This window comes from Malaclemys terrapin, chromosome 6 (genome assembly GCF_027887155.1).
Source record: "Malaclemys terrapin pileata isolate rMalTer1 chromosome 6, rMalTer1.hap1, whole genome shotgun sequence".
Classification (NCBI taxonomy): domain Eukaryota; kingdom Metazoa; phylum Chordata; order Testudines; family Emydidae; genus Malaclemys; species Malaclemys terrapin.
In genome coordinates this window covers 62,877,771-62,898,620 of record NC_071510.1, presented here as the reverse complement: position 1 = coordinate 62,898,620, position 20,850 = coordinate 62,877,771, and the positions used below count along the sequence as shown (strand labels likewise).

Below are 20,850 nucleotides of genomic sequence, written 5' to 3'. Positions count from 1 at the left end.
ACCGATCGTAAATTGTGGCAATTTAACAACTCAACCTTAGCTAGGTACTAAGCATGATCCTACTTAAAAAACTGGCCTGAAGGTGGTGCAAGGACAGCAAAAGACTCCCATATCCTCTGCCAGCTGGCCCATAGGATAAAAAATTCCATCCTGACCCCAAAACAGGTGATCAGCTTGACCCATAGTATGTCAGGCCTGATTCCCATTCCTAGTTCAGGGTGGGGCTGCTGGAATGGAGCTGGAAGACGCTCCAAATGGCTCTCATTCCAGATTAAATCCTGGGAACTGTGAAATGCTGGCCAATCAGACCCTCTCCTTCCCAGCTGGCCAGTGGGTATCAGACTCCAAGGGGAGGCTGGAGCTACCTGGTGTTCCTCATTGAGCATCTGCCTACTTGACTGCTGAGATTTTCCTCTCCCCAATGGGCCCATTCAGTTTCCCCCACCCATTGAGGAAGAGGGGTGGTATTGCTTATTCTACAGGATTAAGTCTGTTCTCAGAATTTGCCATTAAATACACGAGAAAAAACTTTGCTTGTTGAGAATTTCAATGCTGCCTACATGTCATGTTCAGACAATTTTTTTATGTCAATATATTGTATTTCTGACCAAAACATCACCTCTCATTCTCATAATTACACTTTTCAATTCCCAACTTTTAGATTTTTTTAATATCTGTCACATCTATTTTGTAACTGCTATTTTTTATTCATCATAACCATTTCTTCCATCTCAAATTGTTCATCTCTATAGTTCCAATATTCTTTCAGAGTAACTAGCGTATCAATTTCATTTCCAGACCAGCCACATGTCACTTTTATACCACAGATCAATGTCTCTCACTGGTGTTTACTCCAATTGTATTCACTCAAAAATTATTTATATGCATATGGGGAAGGGGGATATTTTCAGTTAAGGTTCAAGCCTGGCCTCATAACAGGCACAATTTATCCCCATAAAAAACCCTGCAGTTCTGTGTGCTTCTGCCTTTAACTCTCCACCTTGTGCCTGCAATCAGGTAGCTAGAGGCACAAGTTTTCAGATTTATGCCTACAGTTGAAATGTAGGCACAAAAAAGTGGGCATAAGGGAAACCATCCTTCTGAAAGTGTATCCCATTATATTTCAGCAAAAATTTTCTAACTTTTTTATTAGAGCTCTGCACATTTCACTAGTTCCAGATTTACAGTCTTAATTCAGATGCTATTAGTTCTGAATTTATTTCTGACATGGGTTTTTGGGCCAAAATTTCAAATGTAGGCATTTAAACTGCACCTTCAAAATATTACATGTACATCTCTTGCATACACAAAATTCAGCTGTGCATTTGCAAAGAAGTATTTGTTCAAATGCTGATAAGAGATATGCATAAATATCCATCTGTAAATGCAGTTACCCATTTGGCAGGTGACAATACTCATTTGCATATCCAAGTTACAGTTTTACACTGGCAATGGGTGCATGCAAGAATGTTCAGACTGCAATTACAATACAGATATTTCATAATGTAGCCCTCTGTGTTCACGCTGCACATTTATCTGGCCGTTATGCCTTTTATTGCTCAGTGTTGTTTTAGTCATTATGTAATTATCACAGAGTAATTTTCCAGTCTTTTCTTGTTTCTATTGAGACTTATGGTAACATTGATCAAACAATATGAGTATGCATAAACTACAACCTTACATTATGTATTTGTGTATTGGATAAATGTACTGCAAGTCTGTCATTAGGTGTGTCCAACCTAATGGTAGTCAAAAAATGAAATTAGTCAAGAGAATGTAACTGAATCCCTACCCTTTGGAAAAAAACTGGAAATAACAGATAAGGAAATAGCACAATTGTCCTTGCTAAATTTCCTTTTCTTTAGCATGAAAGACTGATTATCTGGTAGTTTTCCTTGGCAGCTTTAAAAGTAATTTGCTGGTAGATTGGGGGGGGAGGGGGGGGAATCTATGCACCTTTTATATGTGGCCTTTTAAAAATGTTTCATTAAGTCAACAATGTACCTTTACATTTATATTCCAAATAGCAAATTCTTTGCTTTTATTTTCTATACAAAAATTGGTATGAGACCACAAATGATTCAAAAGCTATTTTCCTCTTGAACTATACAAGAGAAAACTTGCCACAGTTAAGTGACGCCACTGAATTAATAATAAGCACAAGCTAATTCTGGAAAATAGTCCTAAACTGGCCATGATTTAACAGCTGCATCTCTTGGAGCTGACAGGCCTGACACTTATGTAGCATGCTACAGGTTTTGTTTCTTACTCATAGACTTTAAGACCAGAAATGAGCATTGTGATCCTCTAATGTGACCTCCTGCACATTGCAGACCTCAGAACCTCACCCCCCACTCCCGTAATTGACCCATAACCTGTGGCTGAGTTACTAAAGTCCTCAAATCATGATTTAAAGATTTACAATTACACAGAATATACTATTTACTCTAGTTCATATCAGCAAGTGATCCATGCCCCATACTGCTGAGGAAGGCAAAAAATCCCCAGAGTCTCTGCCAATCTGACCTGGGGGAAAATCATAGGCCCCAACTCCGTGGGTGCTCCAGCCCCGGAGCACCCACAGGGAAAAATTGGTGGGTGCTGAGCACCCACTGGCAGCCGCCCTATCAGCTCCTGCCTGCCGGCGGGTCTCATGTATCAACACCTCCACCTCCCTTCCCGCACCTTCCACCCACTGCAATTAGCTGTTTCACAGCATTCAGGAGGCTCTGGGGGGAGGAGGAGGAGCAAGGACAAGGCATGCTCAGGGAAGGGGGCGGAACTGGGAGAGAAGAGGCGGGGCAGGGCCTGGGCAGACCCAGGGGTTGAGCATCCCCCAGCATTTTGGGAAAGTTGGTGCCTGTGGAGAAAATTCCTTGCGGACTCCAACTATGGTGATCGGTTAGACCCTAAATATGTGGGGAAGACCCACCAGCCAGACACCTGGAAAAGAATTCTTTGTAGTAAAAGAGAATCCTCCCCATCTTGTGCCCCATCTCTTGCCATTAGTGATATTTTGCTACTAGCAGTCACAGATGGGCCACAAGCCACTGAAGGCAATTTCATCACACTACCCCCGCCATAACTGTATCAAGCTCAGTCTTTGAAACCAGTTTGATTTTTTGCCCCCACTGCTCTCCTGGGCCTCTTCCAGAACTTCACTCCTCTGATAGTTAAAAACCGTCTAATTTCAAGGCTAAACTTGTTGATGGCCAGTTTATATCCATTTGTTCTAGTGCCCACATTAACACTTACCTTAAATAACTCCTCTTCCTCCCTGGTATTTATTACTCTGATGTATTTACAGAAAGCAATCATATCTCCTCTCAGCCTTTGGTTAGGCTAAACAAGCCAAGCTCCTTAAGTCTCCTCTCACAAGGTAGATTTTCTATTCCTCTGATCATCCAAGGAGTCCTTCTCTGCCCCTGTTCCAGTTTGAATTCATCTTTCTTAAACATGGGAAACCAACTTCTTAGCCTGTTCAACTTATTTTGTTCCCTGCCCCAACTAACAGAAGCATGCATCCTGTGGTAGCTTTGAACCCTTAACTTTAGACAAGCAAAATTCTTATTGACTTGAATAGGAGTTTTGATTTAGTAAGGACTGCAGGACTTTGGCCAAAATAGCTATCTATAACTTCAGATAATGTGCTCTAATACAACAGCTGCCATTATTTGCCTCCTAAAACACCTATGGGCTAAAACAATAATGACCAATGTAGAGGGCTTTTACTTAGGCCACTTAAGATAGTTAGGCATTAGCTGTCAGGTCAGGCATTTTCCTGATCTAAGAAACCTAGCAATAATTTTTTCTGTATCTGTTGAACTCCACATGTTATCAGTGATACAGTTTTACTCTACAGTATTGATCTTGCCCTAGCAATGAATGGCTGTTAGAGTAGCCAGCTGGAAAACAGGACTTTTTTCTAAACATACTATCAAACTAGATCTAAAATAAATCTCTCCCCATAACATGGCATCTTTGGCACAACAGCTTTGTGACCTAAAATAGTGCTAAGAGCAGGCTTAATAGGGAATTAAAAAATGTTTTGATGAAACAAAGAAAATCTCTAAATTGTTCTGTAGGGGGTCTGTCATTACACCTTGGCACATGCCTTATGATATCATTTTATCAGTTTTGCGTTATGCCATGCTAGTGTCCCTTTCATACAAAGGCAATTCAATTAGCATCTTTTGTCTGTACTATTAAAATGCTTTTACTCACCCATTCTTATATAAAGTTTCAAAAATGCTTATTATTAGAAGCAGGGTTGATTTAAATAATGTGCCTTTCTATTCCTGCTCTTTTGCATCTTTGACAAATTGAGAGAGAGAGGGGGTCTGTTCCTCTAGCATTTAAAAATGTAAGCTCTCACTAATTTTTGATTTTAGACCTTTAAAATTTGGGTAGTAAAAATAATCTCTATATAATTGAAACAAATAAGAGCTTGCAGTTGATTAGTTTTATAATATGTTGAGTGTATTCGTATGCCCTCTTGTGTTAAACAGGGGAATATTCAGTTGTTTATTGTTTTAAAGAAAGATGAAGCAAGCACATAAGATATTCCAAAAGCTAGTAGCAGCAGAGTGCTTGACCTAATTTTAAGGACAGACACAATCTGTCAACAATAAACTGTTCATATATTAAATAATAGAATAAAGATATAATTTACCTTACAGAACACAGCAAGCTTTTACATATACGTGTTCTACTACTAAAAATTCATCTTATTTTTTCTGATTTTATAACTTTATTCACAATTAATTAAAACTAAATTATCAGATTAGATGAAAACACAGAGAATCTGAAAATTTAGTTACGCATTTAAGATTAACTCATGATAAACTGACATGATATGAAATCTTCAGGATAAAGAACAAATGTGGCCAGAAAGGTTAAAGGGGAAAAAAAAGTATATTAAGCTAACATTAAGACCATGTCATGAACAGACAAAAGTAAGGAAGTTCAAAGTTAAAACTGTCTACATTCTTTAATTCATCCTATCATGAAGCAAATCTCTTGGTCCCTAACTTTACATAGAATTTCCATGCATAGATAGATTTACAAATATAGTCCCTGAGTTGTGCCACTGTGGACTAATCTGAGACCCAAATATTACCATAGGAGCCCCTTCAAGATTTAGACAAAACAGAACAACTTGAGGTAGAATGCATGGCATAACTCTGGATTTTGTTTTGTCTGCTTATAATACTGTTAAATTTACTTAAAATATTTGTTCTTATTAAATGTAAAACAATTTCCTTTTTACTCAAATATATGAGAAGTGGGTTTATACAGATCAAGTACATTAATATAGTTTGAAGGTGCAGATTGATTTAACAGAATATTATAACTTCATCTGTCATTCAAATATGTATTAGGAGGGACTTCAAATCCAGATTATTAACCCAACAGATGCTCATAAAAGATGTCACATTATGATACTGTATATCATGCAAATCCATATTTACAGGCACTTATTTTATAATCATGTCTAAGCATACTTAAGCACCCCAATTTGTGGGTCATTGCAATAATCCTGTGACTGGTTTTTAGAACCATAATGTTTTATTACATCAGTGAAACTGCTATGAGTATGTATTTACAAGATCGGTGTCCTAAAAGCAATATACCACATTCTGGCTGAGAATAAAGTTATTGGTCTGTTGTAAATTTGCCTTTCCTAAATTAAATAGCTTAGTTGTTCAGACACTTCATCCACTCCTCTCTGACAACCTCACCCCCAATAAAATTACCCAAGACAGACCTGATTAAAGCATACACAATGTCATTGGGAATCTAATTATTTTGTGAGATGGAAACACCTACTGAAAAACACAAACCTATCATCAACAATTATTTTTTCTGCATTTCTATAATTTACAAATGCTTGAACAAACATTTCCCCTAACTATTAGGGAAAAAATAAAGATTTCTAGAGACTTTGACCCCTTAAAGTCAGGCCATTCAAATGAAATTTAACAGTTGAATTTCTGGTTCTTGGAAACTATCTGCATAATGGAAATGCTGACACAGCCTTAACTCTAGCAGTGAGAGTAGCATGGCTATAATAAATGAATCACTTACCATTTTCACGATTCTTTCCTCTCTCTAAGCAAATGCAAAATAGAGACTTTATCTGGCCCAGACATTAAACTGTCTAAGGGAACTGCTAAAATGAATTATTCACTTGAAGTCACTGGGGAAAAGAAGGCAAAATGGTAGTGGATGGCCAACATTAGAATTGTTGCAGAATAGAATTTCAGGAAATTGGATCCAGGTCAGAAATACAATTACTTAATGAAAGTGATCCTGTTTCACAGTAAGTCTTAGACCTATTAGAACAAGTCTCTATCATGTAAATCTTTTGGTGGACTATTGTAAGCAGATTTTTTTTTAAAACACTGTGAATCTTCTACTGACTGACTTCTCTCAATTTTTTTTAAATCATATTGCAAAATCCCTCAAATTTTTTAATTGTAGGATTTGAAAAATGTTTGGAATTTAGTTTATTTTTGAGTATTCTTTAATTTTTAGTGGGAAAATCCAGTTACAGGTTTGCCAATTCCTGTGTCTCTTCTCTCCCTTCCCCCCTACCCCTCCACTTTTAAAGGAGTATATCTAAGCCTCTGAACCCAATCCTGCAAACCCTTACTCAGAAATAATCCTTTTGCTAATAGTCCATTGACTTCACATGAATAACAAACTTAGTGAATGAGTGCAGTTTTAGGCCCCAATCCTGCAAACACTTATGCATGCACATGGGACTGCTCATGCATTTAGTTGCCTGAGCCACAGGGCAAAATCCTGGTCCCATGGAAATCAGAGGGAATTTTTCCATGGATTTCAATGGGGTCCAGATTTCACCCTTAGAGTTTAGTGTCTCTGCATGTACATTAAAACACACATACAAATGGCAACCTCTTTCTTGAAATAGCTTGGGTCTTCTCTTTATTCTCTCATATGTATGCTTGTTCTGAGTGCATAGGTAGGCAGACAGGGAGAGGATGGCTGGAGGCATGAAGTCATGCTATATGTCTGTCTTTCAGGTCTCCAGGGAACCTGCTGCAGGTGGCCAGCAGGAAGAAAGAGGAAGACGAGGGGCAGGACTCCGCCGCGCCTTCCCTCCCGGCTCTGCTGGGGATCGCTGGACAGCTCCCCGCGGCCACTAGCAGGGCCTCCTTTCTGCTCCTACCGCCCCGGGGCCAGGCCTCACCTACTACCATCTTTCCCGTGCAGCTGAAGACGGGGACAGGAAGAAGCGGGGCGCAAAGCCCGATGTTTCGGAAAAAGCGTAAATGTGAGCGAATCCAACGGTCTACGCCGAGGCGGGCATTGCTAGGTCCGGGGAAATCCCCGCCTCCAGCCAGGCTTCCCCATTTCCCCCTAGTTCAGAGCTTTCGGACGTGCATGCCAATGCTTCCAATGCACATCGGGACTGAAAATCATTTAAGCATGTCGAGGAGAAGGGTCTGGAGTATGTGTGTGGGGTGGTGGTGGGGGTTATTTCTCTCCCTATAGCTAATTGTTTGTGAACAGGTGCAGTCCTAGTTCCGCGTTAGAAACAGCCACACGTCCTGGCTCAACAATTCACTCCTCCCGCACTTCAGTGCAAAGCTTTTCACCGCTGCCTCCAGATCAGAACCACAATACACAGGCAAGGGCATCATCGCTGCCTCTATCACTGTAATTCTGGGATTTCCTGTTATTATGAATCAAATCGAGCAATCCGTTCCAAGCTACTCCCAAAATAATTATCCGGGCAGAGGAAAATTCCTGCATGCAGCCCTTTCCCCATGAAGTCAAATTAAATACACCAGGTATTGCACTGGTACCGCATTTGTATCCTATTGAAACTGATACTGTTACCTGTCAAACTTTTAGTATCATAACTGCAGCACCTTTTGCTAACAAGTAATTACGAGGCCACATTTCCCCCAGTTTTGGATACAAATTGGGTGGAATGAGGAATAATTTGCATATTATTGTAAACAGGCAGCAGCAAATCCTAACTGCAGAGATTTCTGATCCTAACAGGCAGCATCTGTAGGGCCAAAGGTATTATAACAGGATTCCAGATGGAATATAACCACCTCAAGTGCTGTGTTAGTCAGGGTTGCGCTGCGCTAGTCAGGGTTGCGCTGCGTGTTGACAGCAAGTCGTTAGTGCTTGCGAAGGGTTTGAGGCATCCACCGTGGTAGGCTCTAGGAGGGCGGAATATTGCTACGAATGGTGATTGTGGTTATTAATTGTGCCTTGTTGTTGCTCCGGCGGGACGATCCCTGGTGTAAGTGCCCCCGAGGGAGAAGACGGACGCACCCTTACCTGCCTGAGCAGCTCTTGCAGCACGGCTCGCCGCGCCCCGCCCGGGCTGTGTTGCACTGCAGGGAAGGTGGAATTCCCCGGGCAGGGGCGGGGCAGCGCTCGCGCTGGCTGGCAGCTGCTCCCGGGATTCTCCTCGCGCCCCCTCCCATCCCTCGCTCCTCGCCTCACGCTGCAGCTTTCCCGTCCTCCAGGTGACGTCATGCCCGTTGTTTTGGTTCGCCCGGCCAATCGGACTCGCCGGCTGGATTCTACGGGCGCCGGGATGGGCCCTTCGTGGCGGCGGCAGGACTCGCCGCTGCCGACCATAACGCATTGCGCAGGGTGCACCACCGCCTGGTCTTCCTGCAGCTTTAACAGTTCTGACATGGAAACGCCGCTGCAGTTCCAGCCGGGCTTCTGCTCAGAGCAGCAGCAGCGCCCGCGCCTGCATTGCCAGCAGCAGCAGCAGCAGCAGCAGCCACCGGTCCAGGACAAGCAGAGCCTGCCCCAGCAGCACAGCCCATGCCTCCAGTGCAACAACTGCACCTACTCTGGGGCTGCGGCGGGGGATAACTTGCCCCTGCTGCTCCGCACTTCCTCGCCCCTGTCGGGCGCTTTCAGGACCCACTCCTCGCCGCTCTCCTCCTCCGCCGCCTCCTCCAGGCAGGGCAGCCAGCTGAACGTGAGCGAGCTCACCCCCTCCAGCCATGCCGGTTCGTCCAGGCAGCCACACCACCACCAGTACCACCACCACCACCACCAGTACCACCAGTGCCATAGTCTGCAGCAGCAGGCAGCCAGCCCCAGCAGCAGTGTCAGCAGCGGCAGCACCCACCACCACCACCAGCCCCACCAGCGCCGGGAGAGCAACCCCTTCACCGAAATAGCCATGAGCAGCTGCAGGTACAACGGCGGCGTCATGCGGCCGCTCAGCCACCTGAGCTCGTCCCGCAGGAACCTCCAGGAACTGGACTCCGAGTCCCAGCCGCTGCAGCCGCCGCTCTCCAGCCCCGGCGCCGCCGCCGCCGCCTCCTCAGCTCCGGAGATCGTGGTGTCCAAGCCGGAGCACAACAACTCCAACAACCTGGCGCTGCACGGCCCCGGCCCCGGGGGCAGCGTGGGGGGCAGCAGCCAGAACAACAGCGGCAGCAAGTCCAGCAAGAAGAAAAACCAAAACATCGGCTACAAGCTGGGGCACCGCCGAGCGCTCTTCGAGAAGCGCAAGCGGCTCAGCGACTACGCGCTCATCTTCGGCATGTTCGGCATCGTGGTGATGGTCATCGAGACCGAGCTGTCCTGGGGCGCCTACACCAAGGTACCTGCCCCTCCCCGCTCGCCTCCCTTCCAAAGCGCTAGCTGCCACCCACCCACCTTCACTCCTCCTGCTGCTGGGCTTGCTTTCTCCCAGGCACCAGCTTCCTACCCACCCTTCCCTCCTTCTGCCTTCCGCGCTCTCTCCAAGGTCCCAGCCAGCTGCTTGGTCTGTCAGTCAGTCCGCCTTTCCCCCGCGGAGAGCGGCTCCCACCCAGTGCATGCCCTGCAGACACTTTCTACATTCACTTGCCAGTGTCACCAGTGTCCGTTAGGCGCTGCTCCTTTGCGACATGCGCTACATACCTGGGAGGGAAAGGATGAGGAGGAGGGAGAGAAGGGATTTAAGAACAACTTGAAAAGAAAACTGTTTTCTAAGTCAGCGGTTTAAATCGCCACGCTCAACTCTTCATTCTGCCAACCAGGGTCAATTTCTTTGGATTTGTGTAATTCCATAGACTTGAGAGAGAGACTTTTTTCCCCTCTCCATCCCAATGGCAGTCCCTAGAGTAAATTGGTTTCCCAGTGCTAGCTGTCCCACCTGTACTGGACTTGCTGCTGAAGCAATGACAAGTAGCCGTTTTGATTTAGGGCACCTATTCTTCATCCTTAAAAGAGAGAAATCAAGTCAGTAATCCTGGTCTCTGTTATGCAAGATAGATTTCCCCCCATCACAGTTCAGAAGGGTGAAGGACAAAAAGTCTTTATAAAGGTGTATATCTTTTCATGGACACTCAAATATTTTTCTGTTGCAGGAGTCGCTGTATTCATTAGCTCTAAAATGCCTTATTAGCCTCTCCACGATTATTCTGCTTGGTCTAATTATTGTATACCACGCAAGGGAAATTCAGGTAATGTTTCACTTTATAAACTACCAAACATTGAAACTGTCGGTAATGAAAAGACTCAGTTTTCAAGGGTATTCTTTGGTGAGTAGTTACTCTTTTCCAGTATTTCAGAAAACATTCACTTTGTTTTTGGTGCAGTTTACTGAATCTATTTCAAAGGGATCTTAGAGACTAAATATAATAAATTGATATTCCTATTAGAAGTTATAAAAATGTCTGTAATATGCTGCATAATCACTTATTCTGAATGACTGAATAGAGTATTCTGTGTACACTTGTTGTTTTATGCTATAAGGGGAATTTTTAGCCCAGAATTTAGAACTATATTATGCTGATCCAGACATCCTCATTAGATCACATGATTAATTGTAGGGAGACTTCGGTCACCTCTAGATATGAAGTCTTAACCATGCTGTCCTAAACACTGAAGATAAGACAATAGTTGGAAAGAAAAAAGATAAATAAAACAAGCCATAGAATGTTTAAACTGTAAACAGATATTTTTAATGGCACAGAAATTATAGGCATCTAGTAAAGAAATGTGAGAAAAAAATGTAATGGTCAACAAGTGTTGCCTTCATTAGTATTTAAAAATGTACCTTTTCAGGACTTGTAGACTTCCTTCCATAAATAACCCAAATTTTCAGTTGGGATTTTGCTTAGCTAAGGAGTGAAAGAAGGATTGGATTTATAATCAAATAAGGATAATCTCCACATTAATTTTTCCTTGGTGTTTTATTCCTAGATGCATATAATGCTATTGTTATTTCCTGCTGTAGAGAACTTGTGGCTTAAAGCAGTAGTGAATATTTTCAAGGACAAAGAAGCTTTTTTTGTGTTGTATCAATTAACAGAAAGAAAAATGGAACACTTATAAAGGAACTATAATATAGTTGTTGTTGCAGCTGTGTTGGTCCCAGATTTTAGAGAGACAAGGTTAGTGGATCAACTTCTGTTGGTGCAAGAGACAAGCTTTTGAGCTACAACAAAGTTGGTCCAATAAATGATATTACCTCATCCATTTTGTCTCTCTATAATATAGTTGTTATATAAGAGTAAGTACAGGCTTCTACCTGCTAAGGTTAGAGTAAAAGAATACTGTTTTATCTGAGACCATTTGCAAAATAGGACCCTGATCCTGCAGTCCTTATACGTGCAAAACTCCCATTTCTGAATCAGGCTCTAGTTTCTTTGCACTAAGATCATAGAGCTAGGAAACCTGTTAATTAAATTCTTCTTGAGTAGTTGCTGTGGAAGTGTTAATATAAACTATTGGAGGACTTAAGAAAAATAGAAAAAAAATTGTTGATATTTCTGTAATGCAGAGATTTTTTTCCCTCACAGTGCTTTTCATAATGAAAATTGTAGAAGTGTGTTATGTAAAAATAACCTTCCTAGATATTTCAGTTGCTGTATGCAATTCTGTTAAGAAACTTTAAATAGAAAATAAAATTATCTTAATATTTCTTTATATCTATGTATACATCAGTTAATTTTCCAAACTACAGTAAAATAAAAATTTTGAAAGTACTCAAGCATTTGTTCATTAAACAGTCGCCATGTGTAGATTATTGCCCTGCCCTCCAAAAACCAACTCACAACCCTAATCAAAATAAATAATATTAAGAAAAAGCCCAAAGATTTCTGAAGTTTGGAGAAGTTAATGTTTTGTAGAGAAATGTGCCTACAATTGTATTCATAAGGGAACTCGAATAATCTACAACAGATCCAAAAAATATATCACTGATTTTGTCCTAGGATTTTGATTAGTACTAATTATTTAGAAAGCCCATAAATTTACATGTGTTGGCTAAATTTTTGCAAATAATTGCTACAGCTGGTAGTAAAGCTGAATCTTGTGCATCTTTCTGTATGTGTCATCAGTTGTTAACAAAAGATAAAATAATCCAGGACTTCTGTTCTTCAGCTAATATATATGAAATCAAATACCTTACAGTACGGTTGCCAACAGTCCCTTATTACAAGGGATGTCCCTTATTTTTTTATCTCTGTACAACAAGATCGGGAGTTGCTGAGTGCTGCAAAAAGCAGCAAGAAATACCCCCGGCGAATGTAGGTGAGTACAGGGGGAGGGGAAGGTGCTAAGGAAACAGTCCCTTATTTTTTGAAATACAGTGTTGGCAACCCTACCTTACAGTGACTCATTTGTTTTTCTGGTCAGTAATAAACAAAAATGCAACTTTGGTTGTATTTCTGTGAATTCTTCTGGGTTTGGTGCCCCTCTTAGAGAGCTTCCCAGTAAATGAGATGATATAGAATGAGTAACACCATCTACTAGCTTAATCAAAGTTAATATAGTTTAACACTGCCTGACAGCACTAAAACTAAAAACATACGTAGGGCTTGTCTACACTACCTGCCAGATCCAGCAGGGGTCGATTTATCGCAGATGCAATAAATCGACCACTGAGCACTCTTTCGTCGACTCTGGTACTCCAACAGAACGAGGAGCGCAAGCAGAGTCGACAGGAGAGAATCAGCAGTCAGCTTACCGCAGTGAAGACACGGTGATAAGTAGATCTAAGTATGGCAACTTCAGCTACGCTATTCATGTAGCTGAAGGTGCATATCTTATATCGACCCCACACGGTAGTGTAGACAAGCCCTTAGTTGCAAAATAGTGATACAGTTTCTTTTCATCAGGAAGGTACTATAGACTGCCAATAGTTGTAGGGTTTTGGATAAACTGCAGATCTTCAGGGCTCAGTTCATTTACCTGGACAATGAAGAAGGAGATCTCTTTCCAGCAACATGGGAAAGGGCACTATATCACCTTTAAGCTGACAACATTAAATATCCTCTTGATTTAGAGGCAACCTACTTAAAACTTTTTATTCCCCTTTCTGTAAAAAAACACAAAAAGCAACATAAATAGCCATATAAGTAGCAAATAATAACTGGGTATATAAGTGAATGTTACACTTCATGTCTGAATACAGTGGACACAATTTAAATATTTTGGCTTGTAACAGAAATTGTGAAATCTATTCTTCAGATTATTGTTCCATGAAAAATATTGCACACTCCTACTGTCAGTAGATTTAAAGAAGATCAAGTTTTTAGCCATCTGTTTTCTGAAGGGACATCTATATTGCCAAATTTTTAACTTCTGTTAGTTTCAGTGAGAGTTTTATCCTTAGTGAGGACTACAGGATTATGTCCATAGAGATGTGACATACTTGACGATGAAGGTTTTATTGTTTGGTTGTTTTTTCCCCTCTGGTGGGTTGTTTGAACTCGCTAATTGTTGTTAACCTAATCTGTGTTTGAGCATTGATTCCACTCTAATCCTCATCTGAGAAGTGTTGAGACTGTGCTAGTCAGTACAGTGCAAATTAACAGGAACTTGCTGAGATAGCAAACAATATTCTAGGAATTGGAAGACTATCCATAGTCTCTGTTTGTAGTGTGTCACGTTTTACAATTTGAGGGAAGCAACGCTATTTGGAAATGAGAGGTATTATTCTACAAAACATGATGGAAAGTATTTTGTGACAAATGATGAAAGTTTACAGATTTTCTGCTCTCAGAAGTTATTCTTGATGGCACCTGATGGCCTAAAATGCCTACTAGCTGGAATCAAAATTTCTTCTTTATTTTCAATGACTACCTTGAGCTACTGCCAATGGGAAGTCTGAACAATGTGTGGTTCAGTCCTTCCCTGTACTGGAGATGACTGTGTGCTACCAATTTAAATGTCTCTTCTGATATATTCTGATAGGAAAACAGTCAAATTGGCAATAAAGCTAAACTCTGCAGTTTGCCAGTCCAGACCTCACAAGGATCCTATTTTAAAGATGTTTGGTAAGCGGGTTTTATTAGAATTATGAGGTTCCTTCACCAGGTTATTTTATGAAGGAAATTTTATATTACAGCCTTGGTTGAGCTGATACATGTTAGATTATTATTTTGTTAGACCATGTACTCCATAGTGAGAAGGCAGAAGGGCAGCAGTTCCTCATGCCATAGGTTGGTTTGTTCTCTTTCAGCACCACAGACAGCTCCATATTGGAAATTCTCTTGGCAATGCTTGGCTATGGCGCTTTACGTCCTGGTGTTCTAAACAGAAACTACATGTTAACATCATTAATAAAGAATTTTCAATTTCCATTTCAAAATGCTCCTGGAAATGCAAGGTTTAAATGACATTTTATTGGCTTTTGATATTAACTGAATAGAAATTCATGATTTTTGAATGCACATTAAGTCCTGCATTCTAAACCCATTAGCAAAACAAATTCATTTTTATGCTCCAATAAATGTACATAGATCAAGGATTCCTGAATACTATATTTCTAGAGTACTAGGAAAAGTATGATGTTTGGATGTTTTGCAACCTTTTTAAAGTTTTTTTTCAAAGAAATATGTTTTTGAAATACACTAACAATAATTGAAAGTCTATTATAAAAATACGTTTTATTTTGAAACTCTCAGTGGGTAAAGGGTGATCTAGTACAATAATTTATTAACTTTCTAACTGTTATGTTAAGTCTAGCACAAATCAGCAGGATCCAGGACATTTTAAATGTAGGGATCGTACTTTATTCTTAGCTTATGTCTTTGTGAACAAGGCAAGAACATCAGGAGTCAAAGATGCAGACAGCATTAACGCTGAGTTTTCTTCATTTGTCTCATACCCATAATGCTATGAAAACATTTTAGTTGGGAGATTATGAAATATGCATTAGCATGCCTATCCAAGCAAAAGAAGGGTTGGTGGCTTTTGGCCCATGAAAGATCTGTAAGCCTTCTGGGTTCATCAAAGAAACTGTTCTCTGGAGGAGAACGTATGTCTCCATACGGAAAGCATACTCAATGCTTTCCCTAGAGTCCTGACACAGGGTAGCTGCTTCCCTGACTGCAAAAGTCTGCTAAGGAAGTTTTTTGAGATAGGTAGGGTAAGACTAATAAACTTTATTTTTATTGGCCAGTGACAAACTAGTGGCCCATCATTCTAAGGCTTATCAAATATCCCACTGAGGAACTGGGAACCTGTGTAATGGAGACAGAAACCCTCCAGGGCTAGTGGTTTACTTTTGCAATTATACATCATAATTTATGGTATATTTTCTATATGGACTTTTAGTTTAAATAGAATGTTTACTTTAAAATTATAAACCCAAGAAAACTGTGGAAGAATTAATGAATGAAAATAATGAACCTTGAGATATGCTATACACATTGATTATGATGATTGAGGCAATTTTGATTTCTCCTTCCTTTATATTTTAAATAAAGCTGGAATAAGTTTAACTATAGGGTTCTAAATTTTGCCACCTTTGTACATATTGAATGAAATGAGACATAATCCCTATGATTTCTGGTATCCACTACATACCACATATCATTTAGCAGTGCTTTACTTATAAAGATTCTGCACATCTAGAGGTTCTTCCATTATTTATATAATAGAATGATAATATATCGTTGCTTGCTGGGTGTATGGAGTTGCACCACAAATTAATTGTATGTGTTGCTGTTGGTTTACCACAAAATGGGCTTGTTGGCCTTTCTTGATCTGTCATGCATGCACAGCATAAGTATGTGTGGCAGGAAGACCAATATAGGCAGAAGCCACCAACAAGATATTGGGAAAGCTATGGGAGAAGGGAGACAGGAATTTTTATTCAACATTGATTCAGCATAAGGTAAATGAAAAGCACATTGGCTAAATTTTCTGCAATACTTCATTTTTAGGATTAGGGGCTTCTGATTTCAGAACTGACCTTTATAACTCTTTAGTGACAGTGTTAAATAACTGTTTTTTCTCTCTGGGCATCTGATTGAAAGTTTTGAGGAAAAGGAAATAGCTCAGATGAATTTCATCGTTGCTGTCTCATTTGAAGAATGAGACAGCTAAAAATAAAAGTATACTAGAATGGCAAAAGTTTCCCTGTCAGTTGCAGTTAGTACGGTGTCAACCATGTCAAGAATGAGGAAATGTAATTGGGCATTGAATCACTGTATTTTTTCCATTACTGAGCAGTTAGATAGTTCAGTGTGTCCACAATAGAATCTAATTAGGGCTGTCAATTAATCACAGTTAACTCAAGCAATTAACGCAAAACAAATTAACTAGATTTTTAAAAATCACAATTAGTTGTGCAATAGAAAATAGTCACAATTAATTGCAGTTTTAATCACAAATAATAATGGAATACCAATTTAAATTTGCTATACATATTTTGGATGTTTTTCTACATTTTCAATTATATTGATTTTAATTACGACACAGAATACAAAGTGTAGACTGCTCACTTTATATTATTATTTTTTATTACAAATATTTGCACTGTAAAAAAGATTAACAAAAGAAACAGTATCTTTCTATTCACTTCATACAAGTACTGTAGTGCAATCTCTTTATCATGAATGTGCAACTTACAAATGTTGAATTATTATTTTTTACATAATTGCACTCAAAAACAAAACAATGTAAAACTTTAGAGCCTACAAGTCCACTCAGTCCTACTTCTTGTTCAGCCAATTGCTAAGACAAACAAGTTTGCTTATATTTATGGGAGATAATGCTGCCCACTTCTTATTTACAACGTCACCTGAAGTGGGAACATGCGTTCACATGACACTGTTATAGCCAGTGTTGCAAGGAATTATATGCCAGATATGCTAAACATTCGTATGCCCCTTCATGCTTCTACCACCATTCAAGCTTCCATGCTGAAATAAAATTGGTATTCGATTATTGTCTAACAATGTGATTAAAACTGCGATTAATCATGATTTTTTTTAATCTTGTGATTAATTGAGATTTTTTTTGATCATTTGATAACCCTAAATCTGTTAAAGTAAGGAAAAGGCTAACATGAAAATTTTGGGTCAGTTTCCTTCTGCTGCTTCATGGTCCTAAAATACACAAATGAATAGGATACATTAAACAGGAATTATTGGTAGTTTTTGCTGATTCTATTTTTGGAATTAATTATTTATTGCAAAAATGTATAAGGCATCCGATATACAATGTGTAAGGCACTCATTCTATGTATACACAGCCTGTTACCACATACTATTTTACATAATTTAAATAGCAATATATATCGTGATTAAAACTTGTTCTTCCAAGATAGAGAACATAATGTTGAAATTCATAATTTGTACAGAGAAAATTTTCATAGCAATGCATTAGAAGTTAGACATGTTACTCTGATATTACTGGAGGTGGCATTGCCTTTTTTTCTCATAGAGCTGGATGCAGCTCAGGGTTATACTGACCTCTTCTTACATAACCCAGAACTGAAGGCCTCTGGTGACTATTTTTTTTTAATCTCACAAAAATCCTTCAGGAGGGAGGACACCGTGATATAACATGTTCATAATCCCTTTTTCACAAGGGGTCTGGAGCTGACCAGTATGGCCTTGGAGATGGGTAGCATTGGCTAGGGTGGAGCATGTTCCGTGTGTGTACTAATTCAGTGCCACCTCCAGGGGATCTGTACCATTGGAACTCCTACAGAGCCCACGATGTAAGTGAAAGCTGCCCTAACCTGAGGAACCACCACATGCTTTTCCCCAGAAGTGACACCCTCTAGGATGTAGCTTCAGTTGCTGGCACAGAAAGTTAAAATTATGCCATTAGAATTGGATCAGGATCGGCAGCCCTTGAATAGCTGAAGTTTCTCATCACCTCATAAGACTGGACCTTCAGGCAAAAGTCTTGATGAAAGTCTACAGGACTTCAGTGAGCTTTAAAATAGTGAAGTACAAACCATAATAAAATTCCAAAGCCATGGCTGGTCCATTCGAGCTCATGTTAATTTCCAGAGCTCAATCCATCACTTCCAAGGCTTGTAGAGGCTGACTTCTTTGTGGAGGCAGCACTTTTGGTTCCTCAGAGAGGGAAGAGGAAGTGTCTTGGAGTGTTTTTAAGTGATTCTTGGCTAGCAGTCATAGTGCTGTTGATGGGCCTGCAATGACTGAGCCACATGCAACTCTCATCAACACAGGGGAAGTCATTACAATCTGTAGCCCAAAGGTGTTGGTAGGGCAATAAATAGGGGAACCCAGAGATTCTCTTTCTCCCTCCCAGTCCCCAAAATATGCAGATTGGAACACACACCAGTAGGAAACTTATATGGAGCTTTAGTAGCTATTAAGAAACTTCCACTATTACAATAAACACTAGACCAAATTATTCCCGTGATGCACTCCGGGTACTTATTGGAGTCAATGGGAACTCCCTCAATGAAAATGCTGCATTCACTGAATGTAAAGTTGGATTCTTTCCCTTTTTTTACATAATTACAATTAATAAAAGAGCTACAGCACATGACTGAACAGAGAAAATCAGTATTAGTTATCGATTATTGCTCCTTGTTTTAATAGTATTTAATTTTTTTGTAATTTTATGAAATCTATTACATTTGACAGGTGGATGAGAAAAGTCCAGTCTGAAAATTTGGTCTTTGCAATATTTAACAATTTTACTTTTAGTAGCTTATGTATTTTCACTGTGACTAGGTTGGTCAACTTTGTTATATTACTGGTACTTTAATTTTGGAAGTTTTATTGAAACAAATTTCATAGTTGCCACTGGATCACATTTCATTTTTATAGAACATCTTTCTGGTTTAGAAAGAATTCTAGTGTTAAAGAGAATAGTAAAAGACGAAGCACTTGCTGTCACTTAGGATCAATTTATTTTAAACTAGACTTACGCAACTGAAGATACTGATAGTTTGTTTTATACACCGCTACCTCGATATAACACGACCCGATATAACACGAATTCGGATATAACGCGGTAAATCAGTGCTCCGGAGGGGGTGGGGCTGCGCACTCCGGTGGATCAAAGCAAGTTCAATATAACGCGGTTTCACCTATAACAGCGGTAAGATTTTTTGGCTCCCGAGGACAGCGTTATATCGAGGTAGAGGTGTATTATGTATCTATCCTGTGTATATCCTTTCTAATATTGCTGTTGAGTATATGACACCTCAGAGCCCACATAGGGAACTGAAGTCTATCCCTTGAGCATTATCAACAGAATTGTTTACTATGTTACAATCAGTTGCACCTGAGAAAACGCATTGAAGGCAATAGGACAGCACAGGTGTCACTGGAGACATAACCAGAAAACAAAGGTGTTGCACAGGTTTAACTGAAGCTGTAATTTGGCTTGCAGAACATTAATTACTGGTGATAATGCTTTAGAAGGAAGGAACCCTGCTTGACTCTCAGAGCCTAGGTTTTCAGGACTGGGGAGGGTGGTAGAGATTTTGTGCTTGTATAAGGAGCATGTTTGCTATGGAAATAATTGGGAGACAAAAATATACGACCCCACAATGACATTTCTACAGAGTCACTTTTTTGAATAAAACCATCTTTTAATTTTCTCATCTGCAATATGTCACAAATATTTCTGAATGGGACTTTATATTTGGTCTGCTGAGATGTGAAGTGTATAAGTTGTCACCTGTCAAATAGAATTTTGGTAAAGTTTTTTGCTTTGAACTGTTTAAATGGTAGCTGCATGTCTTTCATGAACAGTTAAAGATGTAACCACCTTACCTCCACAGGTTGGTACAGGGTGTGTGTAAAGTACGAAAAAAAACCTGAGTACATTATTTACCTTGTGCTTTTCACTGTCACAGTGACTTCAAAATGTTAATTAATCCTCTCAACGCTTTTGTGAATTAAATAATTATTATTATCTGCCATTTCATAGAAAACTGTTCAAAGGGAAAACTGAGGCAAACAGTTTGATTTGGCCAGAGCCAAAGAATAAATTGGAGTGAGAGCTATGACTGGAGCTCAGTATTTCCTGGTGCCCAGTCCTGTGCTCAGCGAAATACATGCCATTGAAATGAGAGGCATGTCATACAAATACTACTTTGGCTGCAATATGACACTTAGACTGTAACATACAATAAAATAATACTCTCATGAATGTCTGGATAATGTGCTGTAGTCAGGAAGCACGTGTATAGCATAGCTCACTGTAACTGATATGCATGGCATATGGCACAACACTACATCCCCTACAACATAATGTTGCAATGCAAACGATTCAGTGATATTGTATTACTGGACTATGTAGGTCAGTGTTAGGAAGCATTCTAATAGTATAATGTTGAAAACCTCCATGAGTCACTAGATTGCTGTTATGAACATCTGTTCAAGCCTCCACAGCATTTTGATGCCTCTCATGGGACACTATCTTAGGCAGTCTTTCTTTACACACTCTTGACCAATATATGTGATATATTTGACTAGAATTGTAGGCCAGTGCTTCAATTTTACTCTCTCATGAAACACATCAGTGTGCTTCAGATAACGAATGCTATTCCCTGATAGGAAGACAATTATACTTTCAGATAAGTCCATTTATGAGGAGTCTATTGTGTGATTA

General features: G+C 40.0%; 1 protein-coding gene and 1 long non-coding RNA gene across 3 annotated transcripts in view; one reads left to right on the top strand and one right to left on the bottom strand.

Annotated features, from left to right (window-relative positions):
* Positions 1-8,437, bottom strand: part of LOC128839685 (uncharacterized) — a 117,947-nt gene extending 109,510 nt beyond the window's left edge. Inside the window, exon 1 of the long non-coding RNA XR_008445502.1 lies at positions 8,326-8,437. This is a non-coding gene — a long non-coding RNA (uncharacterized LOC128839685). The remainder of the gene's footprint in view (positions 1-8,325) is intronic.
* Positions 8,438-8,502: 65 nt separating this feature from the next.
* The window catches only part of KCNN2 (potassium calcium-activated channel subfamily N member 2), a 101,568-nt gene continuing 89,220 nt past the window's right edge, over positions 8,503-20,850 (top strand). Inside the window, exons 1-2 of one of the 2 annotated variants that reach the window (XM_054032889.1) lie at positions 8,503-9,619; positions 10,371-10,466. In XM_054032889.1, coding sequence (XP_053888864.1) covers positions 8,525-9,619; positions 10,371-10,466 — 1,191 coding nt within the window. In that variant the 5' untranslated portion in view covers positions 8,503-8,524. The remainder of the gene's footprint in view (positions 9,620-10,370; positions 10,467-20,850) is intronic. The other variant, XM_054032890.1, reaches the window with a different exon arrangement.